The sequence below is a fragment of the Hipposideros armiger genome, unplaced genomic scaffold, assembly GCF_001890085.2.
Source record: "Hipposideros armiger isolate ML-2016 unplaced genomic scaffold, ASM189008v1 scaffold_31, whole genome shotgun sequence".
Lineage (NCBI taxonomy): Eukaryota > Metazoa > Chordata > Mammalia > Chiroptera > Hipposideridae > Hipposideros > Hipposideros armiger.
The window spans coordinates 5,655,850-5,672,766 of record NW_017731381.1 but is presented as its reverse complement, the minus strand read 5'-3'; the positions used below and the strand labels follow the sequence as shown (position 1 = coordinate 5,672,766).

At 47.9% G+C, this 16,917-nt stretch overlaps 1 protein-coding gene and 1 non-coding gene across 2 annotated transcripts; both read left to right on the top strand.

The window, feature by feature from the left end:
* Nucleotides 1-2,530: 2,530 nt before the first annotated feature.
* Nucleotides 2,531-6,375, top strand: TP53RK (TP53 regulating kinase). Its single transcript, XM_019636897.1, has 2 exons — nt 2,531-2,861; nt 5,295-6,375. The coding sequence occupies exons 1-2, from the start codon at nt 2,579-2,581 to the stop codon at nt 5,771-5,773; spliced, it is 762 nt and encodes a 253-aa protein (XP_019492442.1). The 5' UTR covers nt 2,531-2,578; the 3' UTR covers nt 5,774-6,375.
* On the top strand, nt 3,421-3,494 carry TRNAI-GAU (transfer RNA isoleucine (anticodon GAU)). The gene has a single exon. It is a non-coding gene; the product is annotated as a tRNA-Ile (tRNA).
* Nucleotides 6,376-16,917: the final 10,542 nt, after the last annotated feature.

The window sequence follows — 16,917 nt, the reverse complement described above, 5'->3', positions numbered from 1 at the left end:
GTTGCACAGAGTGGTACACTGCGTGACTTCTGAGGCTGGGTCATGGGGACACTGGTGCCTGGAGCCCCGAGCCTCTAGAAAGACTCTGCTGAGGCCGCCATGCTGTGAGGAAGTCCAAGGCACAGAGAGGGGCCGGGTGCGGATGCTCCCATGGGCCATCCTAGCCTTGGAGTCATCCCAGCCCTGGCTCCAGGATGAGCCTTCAGCGATTCCAGCTCCCAGTGTCACATGTTCCCAGTAGAGGCCCCTGACCTTGAGGAGCAGAGATAAGCCATCCCTACCTTGCCCAGTCGTGGGTTCCCGAGACACACGTTCCATGAGTACAGTGAAATGGTTGTTTTAAGGTGCAAAGTGTTGGAGTAAATTGTTATGCAACAACAACAACCGGAACAATGGTTTAAACTATTGAGTGATAATTATACCCTTTGATTTAAGCACTTTACATGTATTAGCTCACTGTGAACCCTCACAACTACCTAATGAAATAGGGACTATTACAACCCACACCCATCTGATGAATGAGGAAACGGAGGCAAAGGGCAGTGAAGTAAACTGATTGCATAATAAACAAATATACAAGCTAAACAGAGCTCAAAGACACACATGAGTATATAGCTGAGCTGGGAGTCAAGCTCATTTATGGGGAAACTGAGCACTTACCCATCACATTCTTGCTGCCTTTCTGGCATGGTGAGGAACCCAAGGAGGCCTACTGGCCATTACCACCTTCATCTACGAGTGTCTAGTATTGTCACCAGGAGGCCTGGTACAGCAGGGCCTGGGCTGTCCCATTCCTGTGAGATAACCGATAGAAGTGACACGATGGAAATGAGCACGAGGCCTCTAAATCTTCTTCGATCTCTGTGGCTCGCATTAAATCATGAGGATGTTCGCAGGCTTGCTGTCGGGTTCTCTCTCTCCTAGAGAACAGAGGATCCCTCTTCATTTGTTGCCCCAAATGAGAAGGAAAAAGTTCTAACCGGGCATTTTGGGTAGCTGCTTCAAAAACGGCTTCCCTTGAGGGTGGGCACGACCTAGTGACTCGTTCCTAACAAATAGAAGACAGCAAAAGCGATGATGTCATTTTAGAGATTAGGTTATAAAAGATGCTGATTTTCATCTTGCTCACCCTTTCCTGATCTCTCACTCATTCACTCCAGTGATGCCACCTGCCAGGTTATGAGTTGCCCGACGGAGAGGCCCATCCAGCAAGAAGTGAGGGGGACCTCCAGGCAAGAGCCAGCGAGGAACTAAGGCCCTCAGATCCACAGCCCATGAGAAACAAAATCCTGCCATTACTCAGATAGTCATACGTACAAACAAAAAAGACAGTCTGTGACAATGCAAAAGAAGAGAGGCTCATAGGAACGCCGGAGCTTCTAAAAGTTAGATCCCCCCCCCCTTCTGAGAAGTGAAAGAAGGCGTCCCTGAGAAAGTGACATTTGAGCTGAGAATGGAAGGATGTCTAGATGGGGTCTAGGCAACGAAGGGAGGAAAGAACACGTGGGAAACAGTAGGTGCAAAGGCCCTGTGGCAAGGGGGAGCCTGGCAAGAATGAGAGGCTGAGAGGAGGCAATTGTGTTTGCCGATCTGGGCAAAGGCGGAGTTTTGCAGATGAGTCTGGAAGAGGGGCATAGAGGTCCCATGCAGGACCTCACAGGCCTTTATCCTAAGCACAGTGGGGAGCCATTGAAAGATTTTAAACCAGGTTTCCTACCATAGAAGCCAGAGCTGGTCTGACCATAGCAAGCCTGGGATTTGTATATATGTTTGCACAATGGATTTCCCCAACGTGGGGTTCAGGCAGATGGGGTAACCACAGAGATAGAAGGCTAGGTAGACGCTAACAATTATGATAATGAAGCCACACACTTGGGAAACTGGACGTTATAAATCGAGCTGGTTGTGGGCGAGCTTTGAGTCGTCTGGGCCGATGAAAGGGGCTGGAAACCACATTATGCCAACAGAAAGGGTCTGATGTTTGGAAAGGTGACCTGCCAGTGTTGTATGGATGAAAATGCTGAGAGTTGGCGTCATAGCAACCTTAGGACCAAAAGGTCGTTCTTCAGTATCTCAAACAGGGTCCCAATGATGGGAGAAGGAAAATAAACATATTAAAAATAAACATGCCCACCAGGCACCCTCACCAGCAACATCTTACTTAATTTTAATAAACACTTGCCAAAGTAAAACTAATTATCTTCCTTCTGAAGATGATGGAGCTGAAACTCAGAGAAATTATGTTCTTTGTTCATCACCCAAGTGTGACAGGAACTTGTGCGGCCTCCTCAGTGGCAAAACTCCAGGAAAGACCTGAGATTCCGGAAAAAGGTTTTCGCGAGAAGGTACCGCAGTTTTCAGGGAAAAGCCGAAGAGCTGGAAGGCGGGGCTACAACAGCCTTGCCGAAGGGCTTCGGGGAGAGCCGAAAGGCTGGGAGGCGGAATTGCTTCCGCAGAGCGGAAGTGTCGGCGCTCTAGTGGCCGAAGAGGGCCGAGGATTTCCGGAACTTGCCGAAACGACTCCGACAGCTTCCGGAGAGAGCCGAGGGGGGCCGAGCGGCGGCGCTGAAGGGCGATCATGGCGGCGGCCGGCTCTGCTGAGGCAGAGGTGAGCGAGGAGCTGGCGTCGGAGGCCGAGCTGCTGGCCGCTGCTCGGGAGCGAAGCAGCCGCTTCTTGAGCAGCCTGGAGCTGGTGAAGCAGGGCGCCGAGGCGCGCGTGTTCCGCGGCCGCTTCCAGGGCCGCGCGGCCATGGTGAAGCATCGCTTCCCCAAGGGCTACCGGCACCCGGCTCTGGACGCGCGGCTCAGCCGGCGGAGGACGGTGCAGGAGGCCCGGGCGCTGCTCCGCTGCCGCCGCGCAGGTAACGCAGCCGGGCTCGGGGGCACGGGGAGGGGACGAGGCTCCAGAGCCCCGTGCCGTCTGCGCGGCCTTGGGTGTTTAAGCCATGCCATCCTTTCATACCTGTTTTCATTCACTGCTTCTTAAGGAGCCGCTTGTCCTTGGAGCGGCGAGCGCTTGTCCTGAAGCCGTTGCGCCTGGTTCAGTTCCCGGCTCTGCCACTGCTGCCCGCATGTTGAGGACGTATTTAATCCCCGAATCTCGGGTTCCCCGTTTGTACGGCCTCAGTGTTTGGTCATTCTCAGTTCATAACTTTAAAAAAGCAGATGTACTTCCAAGTACCTGCCCTGGAGCCAGGCTCTCGGGGTTCAAATACCGACACGTTATGGAACCTGTCAGCCTGTTCCCTCGCCTGTAAAGGGAAGTCGTAGTTGCAGTAGTTGCCTCCTAGGGATAGTGTGATCATGAGGGGGGTATGTATGCCATGCATTACATTTGAATGTATGACTGGCACATAGCGCTTAATAGAGTTATATTTCATTAGCTCGCTTATTTTTTTCATTAAAACTGCCTTGTGGGGTGACCCGTTAGCTCAGGTGGTTAGAGTGTGGTGCTGATAACGCCAAGGTTGCTGGTTCGATCCCCGCATGGGCCACTGTGAGCTGCGACCTCCCTAAAAGAGTCAACTGTGCCATTGTAGCCTGCAAGCAGTGTGCAACCAGTGGCCGTGGCTGTTCCCCAATACAATTAAAAAAACAAAGGAAAACACATTGTGCAGACTTGTTCTCAGATGAGAAACGGAGGCTCAGAGAGAGGCAGTAACTTGCCCAAGGTTACACAGCTAGTTAGTGACCCAGCCAGGTTCTCAGCTCACATTCCCTCTGACTCTGAAAAACTGGCTTTTTCACTTTTACACTTCCGACCTTCTTTTTTACTTTGGCATTTTTTTGGCACCTGTGTACACCAGGACATTGTTAGGCACTTGGAGAAACGGAGGAAATTCAGTAGTGAACAAGCAAACATAGCTCTCGCCTTGCTTGGATTTAGTGAATTTATTTGTGTGTTAATAGTTTCCTTTTTTCACCCTCCCTGGGATGTAGGTTTCATTAAGCAGGGATTGTGACTGCCTTGTTTCCTGCTGTATTCCTGCTGATATGTTCCCAGTATCCAGAAAAAGTGTCCTGAGCATGATGGACATTCAAAAAAGATTCATTAAATCATTGGAAGTATTCTTCTCATGTTTTAGAAGCAGAAATGAGAAATTAATGTGACTTTAAGGCTATACAACTGTTGACAGGGTATAAATGAATCAGGAACCTTTGTTAAAATTAAAAATGACAAAGTTTTATTCAAGGTTCTTAGAATTTGCAAATTGGAAACATTATCAGGTAACATCCAGAATGTTCTGAAGAAAAGAGAAAAGTTGAGAGTTCTTACAGTAAAAAGTCCATTTTTGAGAAGAATCAGTCCTATATTCTTAGCCTCTGGATTGGTCCAAGATGGTAATCTTCTAGATGACCAGTGATCTGAATCATGGATGTCAGGCTGTCTGGTTATATATACTGGTGGTGCCAAAAAAATGTATACAAGTAGACACTTTGGTCATTGTTGCTCAAGCAGTAGATTGCCATCATCAGAAGTGTCTGGACGCTGATGGGAACCACTTTGAGCACCTCTTGTAATTGCAAAAGTCAAACGTGACTTGTGTTCATCTTTTGCTATCGTTATATATTGAGTATTACAATTTTAATAGTTTTCCTTTTTTTAAAATGTGTATACAATACATTTCTTTGGTACCCTCTGTATATAATCTCCGTCTATTGATTGATGCACAACTGAAAAGCTCAAAAGTTTAAGTCCTCAGGCTAGTTAAAGTAAAATCCATTCCTCGTGCTCCAGCCCGTCTGGTTTGAACCAGTTTTGTCAGTTTGACTCTCCAGACTCCATATTAAGTCAGCTTAGCTATACCGACTTAATCTTGTTTTCTTCACTCATTCCTCACAATACTAAGGAAGGGAGCTGGGGTTTGAACCTGCCCCTTTGACTGCAAAGATGAATCTCTAAGCCAGACCTCTGCTTGGCCTCCTGTTTGTGTCCTTATCAGGTAGAAATTGCTCTAACTGGGCTATGCTTACCCTTCTGGCTCCTTGTTTTGTTTTGTTTTTTAGGAAATAAGTATGACAAATGAAGTCTCCTCAAAGGGTGGAAAGTAGGCGGGAGCTTTGGCATTACTAAACTCAGCTGTGGGTGGTTTAAGGCACAGTCATGCTGAGCACGAGCAGGGGAAACTTCCAGATGAGTTAAGTTGAACTGTTCTGCAGCATTCCTGAATCTTTTTCCTGAAATAAGCAGATATACACTGTAAAAAAAGCTGGATCAATCTTTGAAAACTTAAGCTTACCATTAAAAAAAAAAAAAGAATCTAATCCAATAACTGCTTATGTCTTGATTGCAGGGATATCTGCCCCAGTTGTCTTTTTTGTGGACTATGCTTCCAACTGTCTATACATGGAAGAAATTGAAGGCTCAGTGACTGTTCGAGATTACATTCAATCCATTATGGAGGCTGAAAAAACGCCCCAAAGCCTCCTGGGCTTAGCCAAGACAGCCGGGCAGGTTTTGGCTCGAATGCACGATGGGGACCTTGTTCATGGCGATCTCACCACCTCCAACATGCTCCTGAAACCCCCCCTGGAACAGCTGAACATTGTGCTCATAGACTTTGGACTGAGTTTCGTTTCAGCACTTCCAGAAGATAAGGGAGTTGACCTCTACGTGCTCGAGAAAGCCTTCCTCAGCACCCATCCCAACACCGAGAGTGTGTTTGAAGCCTTTTTGAAGAGCTACTCCGCCGCCTCCAAAAAGGCCACGCCAGTGCTAAAAAAATTAGACGAAGTGCGCCTGAGAGGAAGAAAGCGGTCCATGGTCGGGTAGAAGAACGTGTGTAACAACCACAGACATTTCAGCTCTTTACTTCAAGGGGAATTTGAGGGAATGCTACCAGTGTGAGATTAGACCGAAATAAAAGTGTTGAGATATTTTTAGTGCTCTGTTCATGCTTGTTAAGTGTCATTATCATCTACAGTCGACTGTTCTCAAGAGCTTACCATGTACATTAAGACATGCTCTAGGCAGAATTGAGTATTTATAAAATACATCTAGGGCAGGCTTACCCCTCAGGTACATGGGCACGGCATGAAAAATATCGAAGCACATGAGAACATTGTTCTCTTCGCAGTCCTGAGGAGATAAAAATGGTCTCAGGTGGTGACAGTATGTCTTTACCAGCCCTATAACCTAGTGTTGTTTTTTATTGTGTTTATGACAAATTCCTTTTGAAACCAGTATAAGCGATATACAACCAGCATTTTAAAAATGACGTAGAATCAGAGACTAGAAAATATCAGAGTGCATTACGTGTAGTATTGTGACTATTGTTTTCTGAGACTTGTTTCAAACGTATATACAGACAAGGGTATGTACTGGGTTTTGATGTGAAATATATTTCCCTTTTGAGGGTCAGTAAAAAAAAAAAATGCTAAACTCCAATTTCTCTTTTTTAAAAAGCGGGCTCATAGCTTTCAAGGCAGTTGAAACATAATTTAATAAACATTGTTTTTATATTTGTTGCTGTGTATTTTTATGGTTACCTTCTAATTAAGACAAGTGATTGATACAAATTTCTTTTTAGTTTGTATATGTAAAAAAAAAAAGCAAGTCAATTTATATCACAGTAAGTAGAGCAAAAACAGTTAAGTGGCTTGGAACTGACTCAAGTGTGATAAAGACTGGCTTAAAGGAAGATGGGGGGTGGAAAACTGAGTTAAGATGCAAAGTGCCGCTAGTTAGCTCACAGTTAACCTTACCTGGCCTCAGTTTCTTCCCACAAAGAAGGTGTGTGTGGGGATATAAAATACCTTTCCTCCTTGAAGCTCCAACTAGCAAGTGAATATTTTGAGTGCCTTCTGCGTGCCTGGTACTGTATTGGGTAGTGGGTACAACAATACGCAGGATGGTGTTGACTGGCAAAAAATAACTCTCCAAGTAATCCACACAAAAAAAGGTTTATTCAGGAAAACAAAAAGAAGCAAGACCCACTAGCACAGTGGGAGAAAGCACACCTCCCGCATGGAGTTCTGACCGGCAGCCCACCTGCAGCAAAAGACTGGTTCCAAGATGGGTAATGCCTTTATTATGATCTCTCCCCCAGAAATTACCATAAGGATAAACAGGAAGTCAGGATTATAGAGTTAACAAGGGGCCCAGCTCCACCCATAGTCCTCCCTACTCGATGGTTAAGCATCTCAAGATGCCAGTTCACTATCAATGGACACGGCACCTGCTCTCATGGAGGGAACATTCGGGTGGGACCGAGACCATGTCTGTTCCCCTCACCACAGCTAGCACCCTGCATGTGGCAGATGCCCAGGAATGAAAGGAAACCGCCCTTCCTGGGCAGTGGTGACTAGCAGAAGGGGGAACTAATTTCAATGCCCGGTTACTACATGTCAGGCATCGTGCCAGGAGTTTTCACTGTGGATCTAAAACAACTCTGTTAGGCGTGGTCCCTGTTTTACAGATGGAGAAACGGGCGCAAAAAGGAGAGGAACCTGTCCAAGATGTCCCAGGCAGCGAGGCGTACTTTCACCTGGCTCCAAAGCCCGTGTTCTTCCCACTGATCTTTTAATAAATGATGTGCTGGATGTGACGCGTCTTTATGTTACTATAATATGTACTGGCTTTATATAACGTTATTCTCAAACATCCCCAAGGGCTCCAGGAACTGGCAGTTTTTTTCCAGTGAGTAGTCTCAACATGACGGGCTCATTCCGCGTCTCCTCCTATGAACTATAAGGCTAATTAAGGCTATTGCCTACCTCGTGGGGAGAAGGACTGGTTGACCCAAGTGTACAGGCATTAAGTCAACGTACAGTGGCACTCGCTAGGTGCCAGGCACTCGAGGTACAGAGGGGACACGAAGGCTATTCTGCTGGGAAACGTTAAGTTCCTAAGACAGTTGCAGACAGCGATGTGTGCCGCAAGGGGTGCTGAGACCCTGAGCTTACCTCCAGGGGAGGCGGAGGGAGGAACTGTCGGGGAAAACCTGGTGAACTGACGTAGGAACTACGATGTGAAGGACACCCAGGAGATGGGGGGTATGTTCCAGGCAGAAGGACCATCACGCACCAAGCTGGTGAAGAGGGGGCATCCTTGAGGGACAATAAGGTCTGTGGCTGGTTTTACTCTTGATGGGTCTCAGGTGGTTCTAAACAGGGAGACAGCTGATTTAGTTTTTGAAAGGATTACATTGGTAGAAAAGACTAAAGGGAGCAGGAACGGAAGCCAGAAACCAGTGACAGGGCTGTGCACCTGGCCAGTGATGATGGTAGCCTGGGGTGGAGGCATTGGCAAGTGTGCTGCAAACTGCTTGGCACCCGTGGTGCGAGTGACATGGTGGCCAGTGGCCGTGGGGGTAACAGCTGCATTTGGGAAGCAAAAATTATCTCCTTTGCAGGCATTGAGAAGAAGAGGGATACTGGAGACGGGAGAAACTTCATAAATGTTCCCAGGAGTATTGTCAGCCTGTGGCCCGTGATGGGAAGTAAGGGATTAACAAACATTCCTAGGCGAGCAGTGGGTTCTGACCCTAGCTCAGTGATTCACAAAGGGCTAAAGGCGCCCTCTGCAATTCCGCACCCCTCAAAGTCCACAGGGGGACAGCTGGTGCTTCGTAGTGATGAGCCAACAGCACTAGCAGCGCTGTGAACTCCCACCTGAACCCTCCCAGACAGGCTGTAGCCCCATTTTACAGATGAGGAAACACTCAGCAATGTGAAATATGTCCAAGGGTCATGATAAGTGACAGAGCTGGGATTCCAACTCCCATTTGTTAACAATGAGTTAACTTGATTGAGCAGTTACTAAGTTCTTTGCATGCATTAACCCATTTTACAGAGGAGGCAACTGAGGCACAGAGGAATTAAGTCTTGCCCAAGGTCACCCAACTAGTGAGTGGCAGAGTCAGGGAAATGTGATGTGACACTGAGATGTTTCCCGGAATATTTGAAAGAGCCTCGTGGCCAGTCCCCGGACCACAGAATGGGCTCGCCCAAGCCTGGCGTAGAGGGCCTCGTACAGGCATGTTCTTGTGACCACACTCACACCGTGTGCTGGCCGAGGGGGTTTGGGGACACCTACATTAATGAGGCACGTGGGGCAGAATCTCTGCTGTAACTAAGAAAGGATACCCTAATCCTGATCCTGGTCCCAGTAGAATTGTATTTACACGAACAGGCAGCCGACTTGTGGGCCATAGTTTGCCAATTTGATTTTTTAAAATATTGCATTAAAACATTTGTTTTGATGATTAGTTTTTAGGTGACCCCATAAATCTGTGCTCTAGTGAGAGCCTCACTCGCCTGGTCCTAGTCCTAACCGTGCTGTCGCTGACTGCTAGAACCCACGTTCTTATGAGGGCCTGCCCCGACCCTCATTTTGGGAACTGGGAATCGCCTCTTCGGGTCCTGAATTCAGGGCACCGCAACTCCAAAGCACCCAGTTCCCCTTTCCCGAGCTCTCTTTTGCCACCAGAGGTCGCAAGTTACTGCCATTCTCTGCTAGAAACTAGAAGCTTCCCTCCTCCTCCACTTCCTTCTCTCCCCTCACCTTTCCTCCGTCCTTCCTCTCTTTCCTTCTCTCCCTCTACCTCTTTCTCCTTCTTCCCTCTTTTCTTCCCACCTCCCTCCCTCCCTTGAACTTGTTCATTTACTCAACCCTTTAGCTGAGCATCTATTTATAGCAGACACCACACTAATCATTCTAGTGAGAGAGAGACAGATGTGGGGATGCCTACTTCCCTCCTGTCTTAATTTTGTCATCCATTCCCTCACTTCTTCACGCATCCATTCATTAGGTATTTATTGAGCACCTTGGCTGTGTCCAGCTCTGTGCTGAGTCCTGAAGAAGCTACCGTGATGAGGGAGTCAGCGGCCACCCCGGAATCCCCCCCTCGTCTTTCCTGGCACTGTTGCAATCCGTGGTTCTCCGCTGCTCCCCCTGTTTCGGCCCTCGCCCCTACATTCTTCCTCACTCAGCAGCCCAAGTTCCCCTTTTAAAGCCAGATGACGCCACCTCTCTTCAGAAGTTGGATGGCTTCCCATTCTATGCTTCCTTGCCTCCCAGTGGCATGGCTCGGGAACCCCTCATTGCACTGTTCTGAGCGGCCTCATTTGTAAAGTGGACAAACTATTGCCTGCCTTGGGAAGCCGTTGTCGTGGGTCACAGTCCCCAGCAAGCAGACTCTGAGATGCAGTTGCGATGCACGTAGCAGGTGTCTAAGGCATGCCCTTGGGATCAGCCTCCACAGAAGGGCAGGGAAGGAGGTGGGGTGGGCAGAGGGAGAAGTGGGGTGGACAGGCAGACCGACTGCAGCCTCAGCTGACCCCACGGGGAGCTATGCAGCTGCAGCAGCTTCCTGAGATGTCCCAACTTGGGTGGAGATGACCAGGCTTTCATAATCCCACATCACCCAGTCATGGTGGGCCACCCTGGGAGGATATGAGCTTGGATGAGACCACTCCCTGCCTGTGACTCGATCCCTGAAGAGGTGACAACTGGAGGCTGCCTGCTGACCATACCTGCCCCCGGGGTAATCAGTCCTTCCTTGAAGGGGGTCTGGGTCACACATGCACACCCACCACAAGCAACGAGGAAATAATGCACGTGGAACGCCGCCACAGTGCCTGGCACATGGTAACCACTAGCTGCTGTTATATAATTTACGTTGCTACCATTTTTAGGGACAACATACAGGCAGTTGTAATACAGTATCGTTCACTCCGCTTACAAGCCCAGGTACGCAGGTGCACTCTCCCACATTGCCGGCCCCAACACCAGTGTCTCTGAATCCAAAGGCATAGGGCTGGGATGAGAATTCTCATTTCTAACATGTTCCCTGGTGATGCTGAGGCTGCTGTTCTGAGGACTACTGCCCTGAGGAAAATCAAGCACAGGAATTGGGTGATGGGAGGGCAGAAACAATAGTGCTTTACTATACCCATTTTACAGTTGAGGAAACTGAGGCTCAGAGATGCTGAGCAATTTGCCTGGTATCATCAGCCTGCAAATGGTAGAGGTTGTGGTAGACATTGTCTGGTGCCTATCGAAAGCCACCCCCTCTTATGTATTTTGGACAGAGCTTCAATTTGTCCAGGTATTTATTAGTGGAAGATGGCGTCATCTCAGAAGCTCAGACTGGTCCTTGATATAGGAGCGGGCATGTGCCTTTTTTCGGGCCAATCAGACACAAGAGGGGAGCTGCACAGTTGCTTCTGGGGAAGATTTTACTTGTAGAAGGTGAGAGGGGTTATGAGGATTCTCTCCATGTCCTGACTCTAACACATGCCCATCAACAACTCCTGCCTTTTGATGCAATGGTGATAATTGGAGATTCAGCAGCCATCTTGAGACCATGAGGCCACTCCTAACGGTAAAGGGTCAATGAGAAGAAGACGACAGAGTAGAGAGATGGGCAGAGTGTGAGTCCATCCTTAGTGACATCAGACTTCAAACCTCTTTTCCTTGAATTACTGGATACGTAAGTAAACATCTTTAAAGCTGACGCCGCTTTAATCAGGCTTTCTATCATTTGGAGCCAAAAAAGTTCCTGACCAAAAGAGGTACAGGTTCCAGGTCCCCAAAGCCACACTGTCCCGTGGCGTCTTGTGCCTTTCTGGGTCAGGTTGAGGCACATCGGCAGGAGCCTGTCTATTTCGATCAGTGAAGGAGCAACGACAGGCGACTCCAACCCCTTCTCTCCAGGGACCAAGAAGCAAGAGCACTGGACTGAGATTCAGCCTGGCCAAGCTCTGCTACCAACTTCCTCTTGAGTTTGGGAAAAACCCTAGACTTCTCTGGGCCTCAGTTTCCCCATCTATACAATGAAGGATTTGCTCTGGATCGGAACGGTTGCTGTACTCATAGACATTTTTCTTGGGTCCATATATATAGTGTTTGGTTTTTTGGTTGCCAGTGTTAAACAACTGGGAGGGTTTCATATAAAAATCCAGATATCTGACTTCTCTGGAAACGTCGACAGGAGAGCCTGCTACACTGGACCCCAGTTCCAACACGTCCCCTGTTAGATGGGGGCTCGTGCTCGCCAATTCACCCCAATCCCCACCCTCCCCTATTGCCCCTTGACTCTGAGGCCAGCTGTCAGTCACCATGTATCATCAAACGTGTCCTGCTGTTCTCATGGAGTTAAGAGGGAAGTGAAATATTTCTTACTCCCTGATCCGTTCACCCTCATGCTTCTGTTCCTCATAGGCATTTGAATTTGCAACTCCCAGCTAAGATGGCCTGTATCTTCTCCAGAGGTCATACAGGCATCTCAAACTCAAAATACTCATGAAAAATCTCCTGGTTCCACGCCTTGGTCTCTGCTCCCATCCAGCCTTCCCATGGTGGGAAATGACAGCTGTACAAATCCGGTGCTTTGGCCCCAAACCTGGGAGCCCCCTTGACTCCCCTCTCTCACCCCCACTCCCCCCACCCCCAGCCCAGCAGCAAATCCTTTTAGCTTTACTTTCAAGACATAATCAGGAAGTTAGGTGACTGACTGCCTTTGGGGGACGGGTAGTGGTTGGGAATGGGCTTCTGGGGCCTTCTGGAAGGATGGGTAAGCTCTGTTTCTTAAGCTCAGTGCTGGTTACATGGTGGATTTGGTTGTAAAACTTCATCAAGCTGCATGCGCTTATTTATTTATTTTTTTAAAGATTTTATTGGGGAATCAGGGAAGGGGAACAGACAAATTGCTGTCTTTTTGTTCTTTAGTCTAGTTGTGGAGGACGTTGCTTCACTGGCCCATGTTGGTATTATCATTGCGCTCTTCCCGGGCGAGGCAGATCAGTGGCCGGCCGTCACGGCCGCTCACAGCGGCCCTTGGAAGCTCACACTGGCTGCGGGCGGCTCTCGCTGGCTGCCAGCCACACACGGTAGCTTATGGCAGCCCACTGCAGCAAGGGCTGCAGCCTACGCCGTCGCCGGCAACTCATAGCAGCCCAACTCCAGGTCAAGCTGTTGTTCACCATCTTAGCTGTAAAGGGCAGTGTCACTGGCCCTCATGTGGGATCCAAACCAGGGCCCTGCTGCTCAGAGCTGGCGTCCCAAGCCAGCTCTTAACCAACGAGCCACTGGGCCGGCCCTGCATGCACTTATGATGTGTGTATACTTCTGTATGTTACATTTCAATGAAAAATTTTTGAATACAGGATAAGAACCTACAGCTCTGTACCCCTTCACAGCCACCACTCTGGCTGAGGCCACGTGATCCTTTGCCCAAACCATTGCAGCTGTCGTCTCACTGGACCCCCTGCTTCTGCCTCATCCCTCAGAGTCTCTCTTCCACTCAGCAGCCTGGGGCATCCTGATTGATCTCCAGTCAGATCATGCCCTTTCTCTGTTCAAAACCCTCCAGCGTTTTCACCTCCCTCAAGGCTAAGAGAACCACCTGCCCCCACCCCGCCCCTTTCTGACCCCCACTTCTCTGGGTGAGCTACACGGTTCTTCCGACAGACAGTCCTTCTCCCATCTCAAGGCTTCTGTACTTGCTGTTCCCTTTGCCGGCAACACTGTTCCCCACAGATCTTCACATGGCTGCCTCCTGTCCTGCCTTCAGGTCTCTGTCTAACACCACTTGGTCTTCCCCGAACACCCTGTGTAAAAGGTAACACCTTCATCTCCACCCTCCCCACCCGCCTCCCAGCTTTATCTCAGTCCCATTCCGAGAGCACCTGCTATGTTTTATATTCACATGCTCAGTAGCTTGCTGTTTGATCAGTGGGCAGGGGGCTTTGTTGGCTCCGCTACTCCAGCCCTAACTTCTAATGACGGTGCCTGGAAGGTAGTGGGTGCTCTGTAAACATTTGCGGAATTGAAATGAATTTCCTCATACAAGCCCAACCTGGTTGTTGGAAAGAAAACCAAGGAGTCACGTGAGCCTTCCTCCCACTATTGCAAACACACACACACACACACACACACACACACACACACGTCACCTACCCACAGTCTTCCCTGCTAGAAGCAAAGCAGAGCCTGGTCTTGGCCTGCGGCTTGGAACAAAAAACAGTCAGAACCCCAGGGGTTTGGTTCAGATCAAAGGCCTCCTCGTGTTTGTAAACCTTCACTCTCTGCCCAGAACCCAGAGTTAGTGGCAGCTCCAGGCCAGGGGAGTCTGGGGCCTGCCCTCTTCCCCAGGGTGAGGAAAGACCCTGCAAGGCCAAGCTGCCTGACTAACCCCCAGGGCACCTAAGGAGGGACTTATCCCAACCTCAGCCTGAGGCCCGCTGCAGGGACTTGCTTCAAAGTTAGTATTACTCTTGGAGCTGCAGAGGCCACGACTAACATGTCACACGGAAAGATGCAGACAGTGGTATAGGGCTCAGTGAGGCACTGAGAGTCCCTTGTGGGGACTCTCATATTCTCTCCCTGCTTTTTTTTTCTTCATAGCACTAAGCACCATGTGATATGCTGTATGTTTCACTTACTTATATGATAATAAGGCACTAAAATGAAAGCTTGCTGAGAGCAGAGACTTTTATTTGATCACTGCCTTAGCCCAGCACCCAAAATGATGCCTGGTACATAGCAGATGCTCAATGAATATTTGTTGAATGAATGGTATAATTTTGATGGATGTTCATAATAACAAAATACAATGATTGACAGCATGGTCAATTACGCAGTGTTTATTGAACCTCTACTATGTTTCAGGCTCTGTTCCAGGCACTGGGAATGTGGCCAGGAACCATTTGGACTCCTTGTTCTCATGGGGTGTAATCCAGTGGGGAATAATTACAAATGATGAACCGTGCTGTGAAGGGAATAAATAACTCGGGATTTTATACAGAATGAGTGATGTAGAGCTGAGGAAGGCTATGTGCAAGTACTATGCTACAGCCTTGCCTGTGAACTCTCCCAACATCCCTAAGAGTTACATTCTATTCTCGTTCCCATTTCCTATAGGAAACTGAGGTTCAGTGGAGTTAAGCCTCTCGCCTTGGGTTGCACAACAAGCAAGCGGTACAGCCAGAGTTTGAATGAGCTTTGCGTAATGCAGGGTGACAGACTCAGAAAAGTAATGCAAATGGGTTATTGGAAGGATTAACTGAGTTAATACATTAAAGTGCTGGACACGGTGCCTGGCACATAATTAGTGCATATGTTCTTGCTATTGTTAACAATATTATTATTATTGTTATTATTATTATTATTATTATTATTACGTGAGCCACCAGATTGAAACCTCCACTTTAGTATGAAATATTGTACCCTTATGCACTTAGCTGGTTCCAAAACAAGGGGGCCAGTCCAGAGGTCCTGGGTGCAATGCACCGTGGTCCCAACTGCCTCCACTCGGGCTTTGGGGAATGGACCAGAGTTTCTATGATGTCAGCTGGTCCAAACCCCAGGCATAGTTTTTCCGAGTTGGAGTAGCCCATCCTCCCACTCCCAGGCCTTGAATGTCCAAAGTGCTCCGTGCAGGGCCTCGCCCTCCATCCAAGGTTGTCTGACACTAACCTGACTAAAACCTTTGATGAAACCGGTTATGGGGCTGGCTCAAGGTCAGCTCGCCAGCCTGTAAGGACATGGGATCAAGTTTCATCACAGCCTGCAGGGTCCATTGGGAAATCACCTACCCTAGGGGTTTACTGGACTCATGGCAGCATGACCCAGATAGCAAGTGAGCACTGCACCCCTTTCTGGGCCTTGCTCTTGTCACCTCTCGGCTTCTCAAATTTCAGATCTTTGCATCCAGGTTTTGGAATTTTGCTATGACCATGTGCTCTTTGCATCACGAGTTACTTAATATTTTGCTTCACATTGTAAACTTAAATAGGTTTAGCTTAAAAGGGGAACTTTAAAAATAAATCATGGCTTGAATGAAAAACAAAAATTGCTTGCTCTAAGTCAAAAGTAACTATAAGAAAAAATAAAATGAAAATCAGTGTTGTCCAGTCTCTGGCCTAAAAGCCTTCTCTGGCTGTTGCAAAGAGAGGTTACCAAGAGCTGAGGTGTTAAAGGGATACCAGCGTCCACCTGAGACTCTCGCCATGGTGTAGTGAAAAGTTCAAGAAAATTGACACAGGGAATAACTTTCACTCTATGGGATTAAATGTTATCATCTAAATGCCATGTCATACAACATAAAATTATCTGTGTTTTTTCACTGGGATGCTTCGCACATGGTGAGAAATATTCCACTATCTCATTCAACCCCAACAACAGCTTCTGTCTCTCCTAGCCTCATCAGGCTATCAGTAAGACCCGCCAGCTCTACTGCTAAAATATTTCCAGAACTGAATCGTTTCTTATCATGTCTGCCACTACTACTCTGGTCTAAACCATTATCATTTCATTTAAAAGATGGATGGATCTTTTAAATGAAAAGCATGCTAATTAAAACACAGTTAGTATGTGTTGGTGAGGATGTGGAGAAATTCGATCCCTCATGCACTGCTGGTGGGATTGTAAAGTGCTGTGGACACTCTAGAAACAGTCTAGCTGTTCCTCAAACAGTTAAACATAGAGTTACCATATGACCCAGCAATTCTACTCCAGGTGTCTATCCAACAGAACTGAAAATATACATCCACACACAAGCTTGTACATGAATGTTCATAGCAGCATTATTCGTAAGAGCCCAAAAGTGGAAACAACTCCAATGTCCATCAACTGATGAAAGGATAAATAAAATGTGGACTGTTCACACAATGGAACATTATTTGCCCATGAAAAGGAGCGAAGTACCAGTACATGCGACAACATGGGCGAACCTTGAAAAAAAAGTCATGCTACGTGAAAGAAGCCAGACACAAAAGGACCATCCATGTATTGTATGATTCCATTTCTATGAAATGTCCGGAAGAGGCAAATCTATAGAGACAGAAAGTAGGTTAATGGTTCTTTTGGGCTTTGGAGGTTGGGGGGGGAGGGGCGGGGATGAGGAGTGACTGTTAATCAGTATGGGATTTCTTTGGGGGGATGATGAAAAATTGTTTTAATTGATTGTAGTA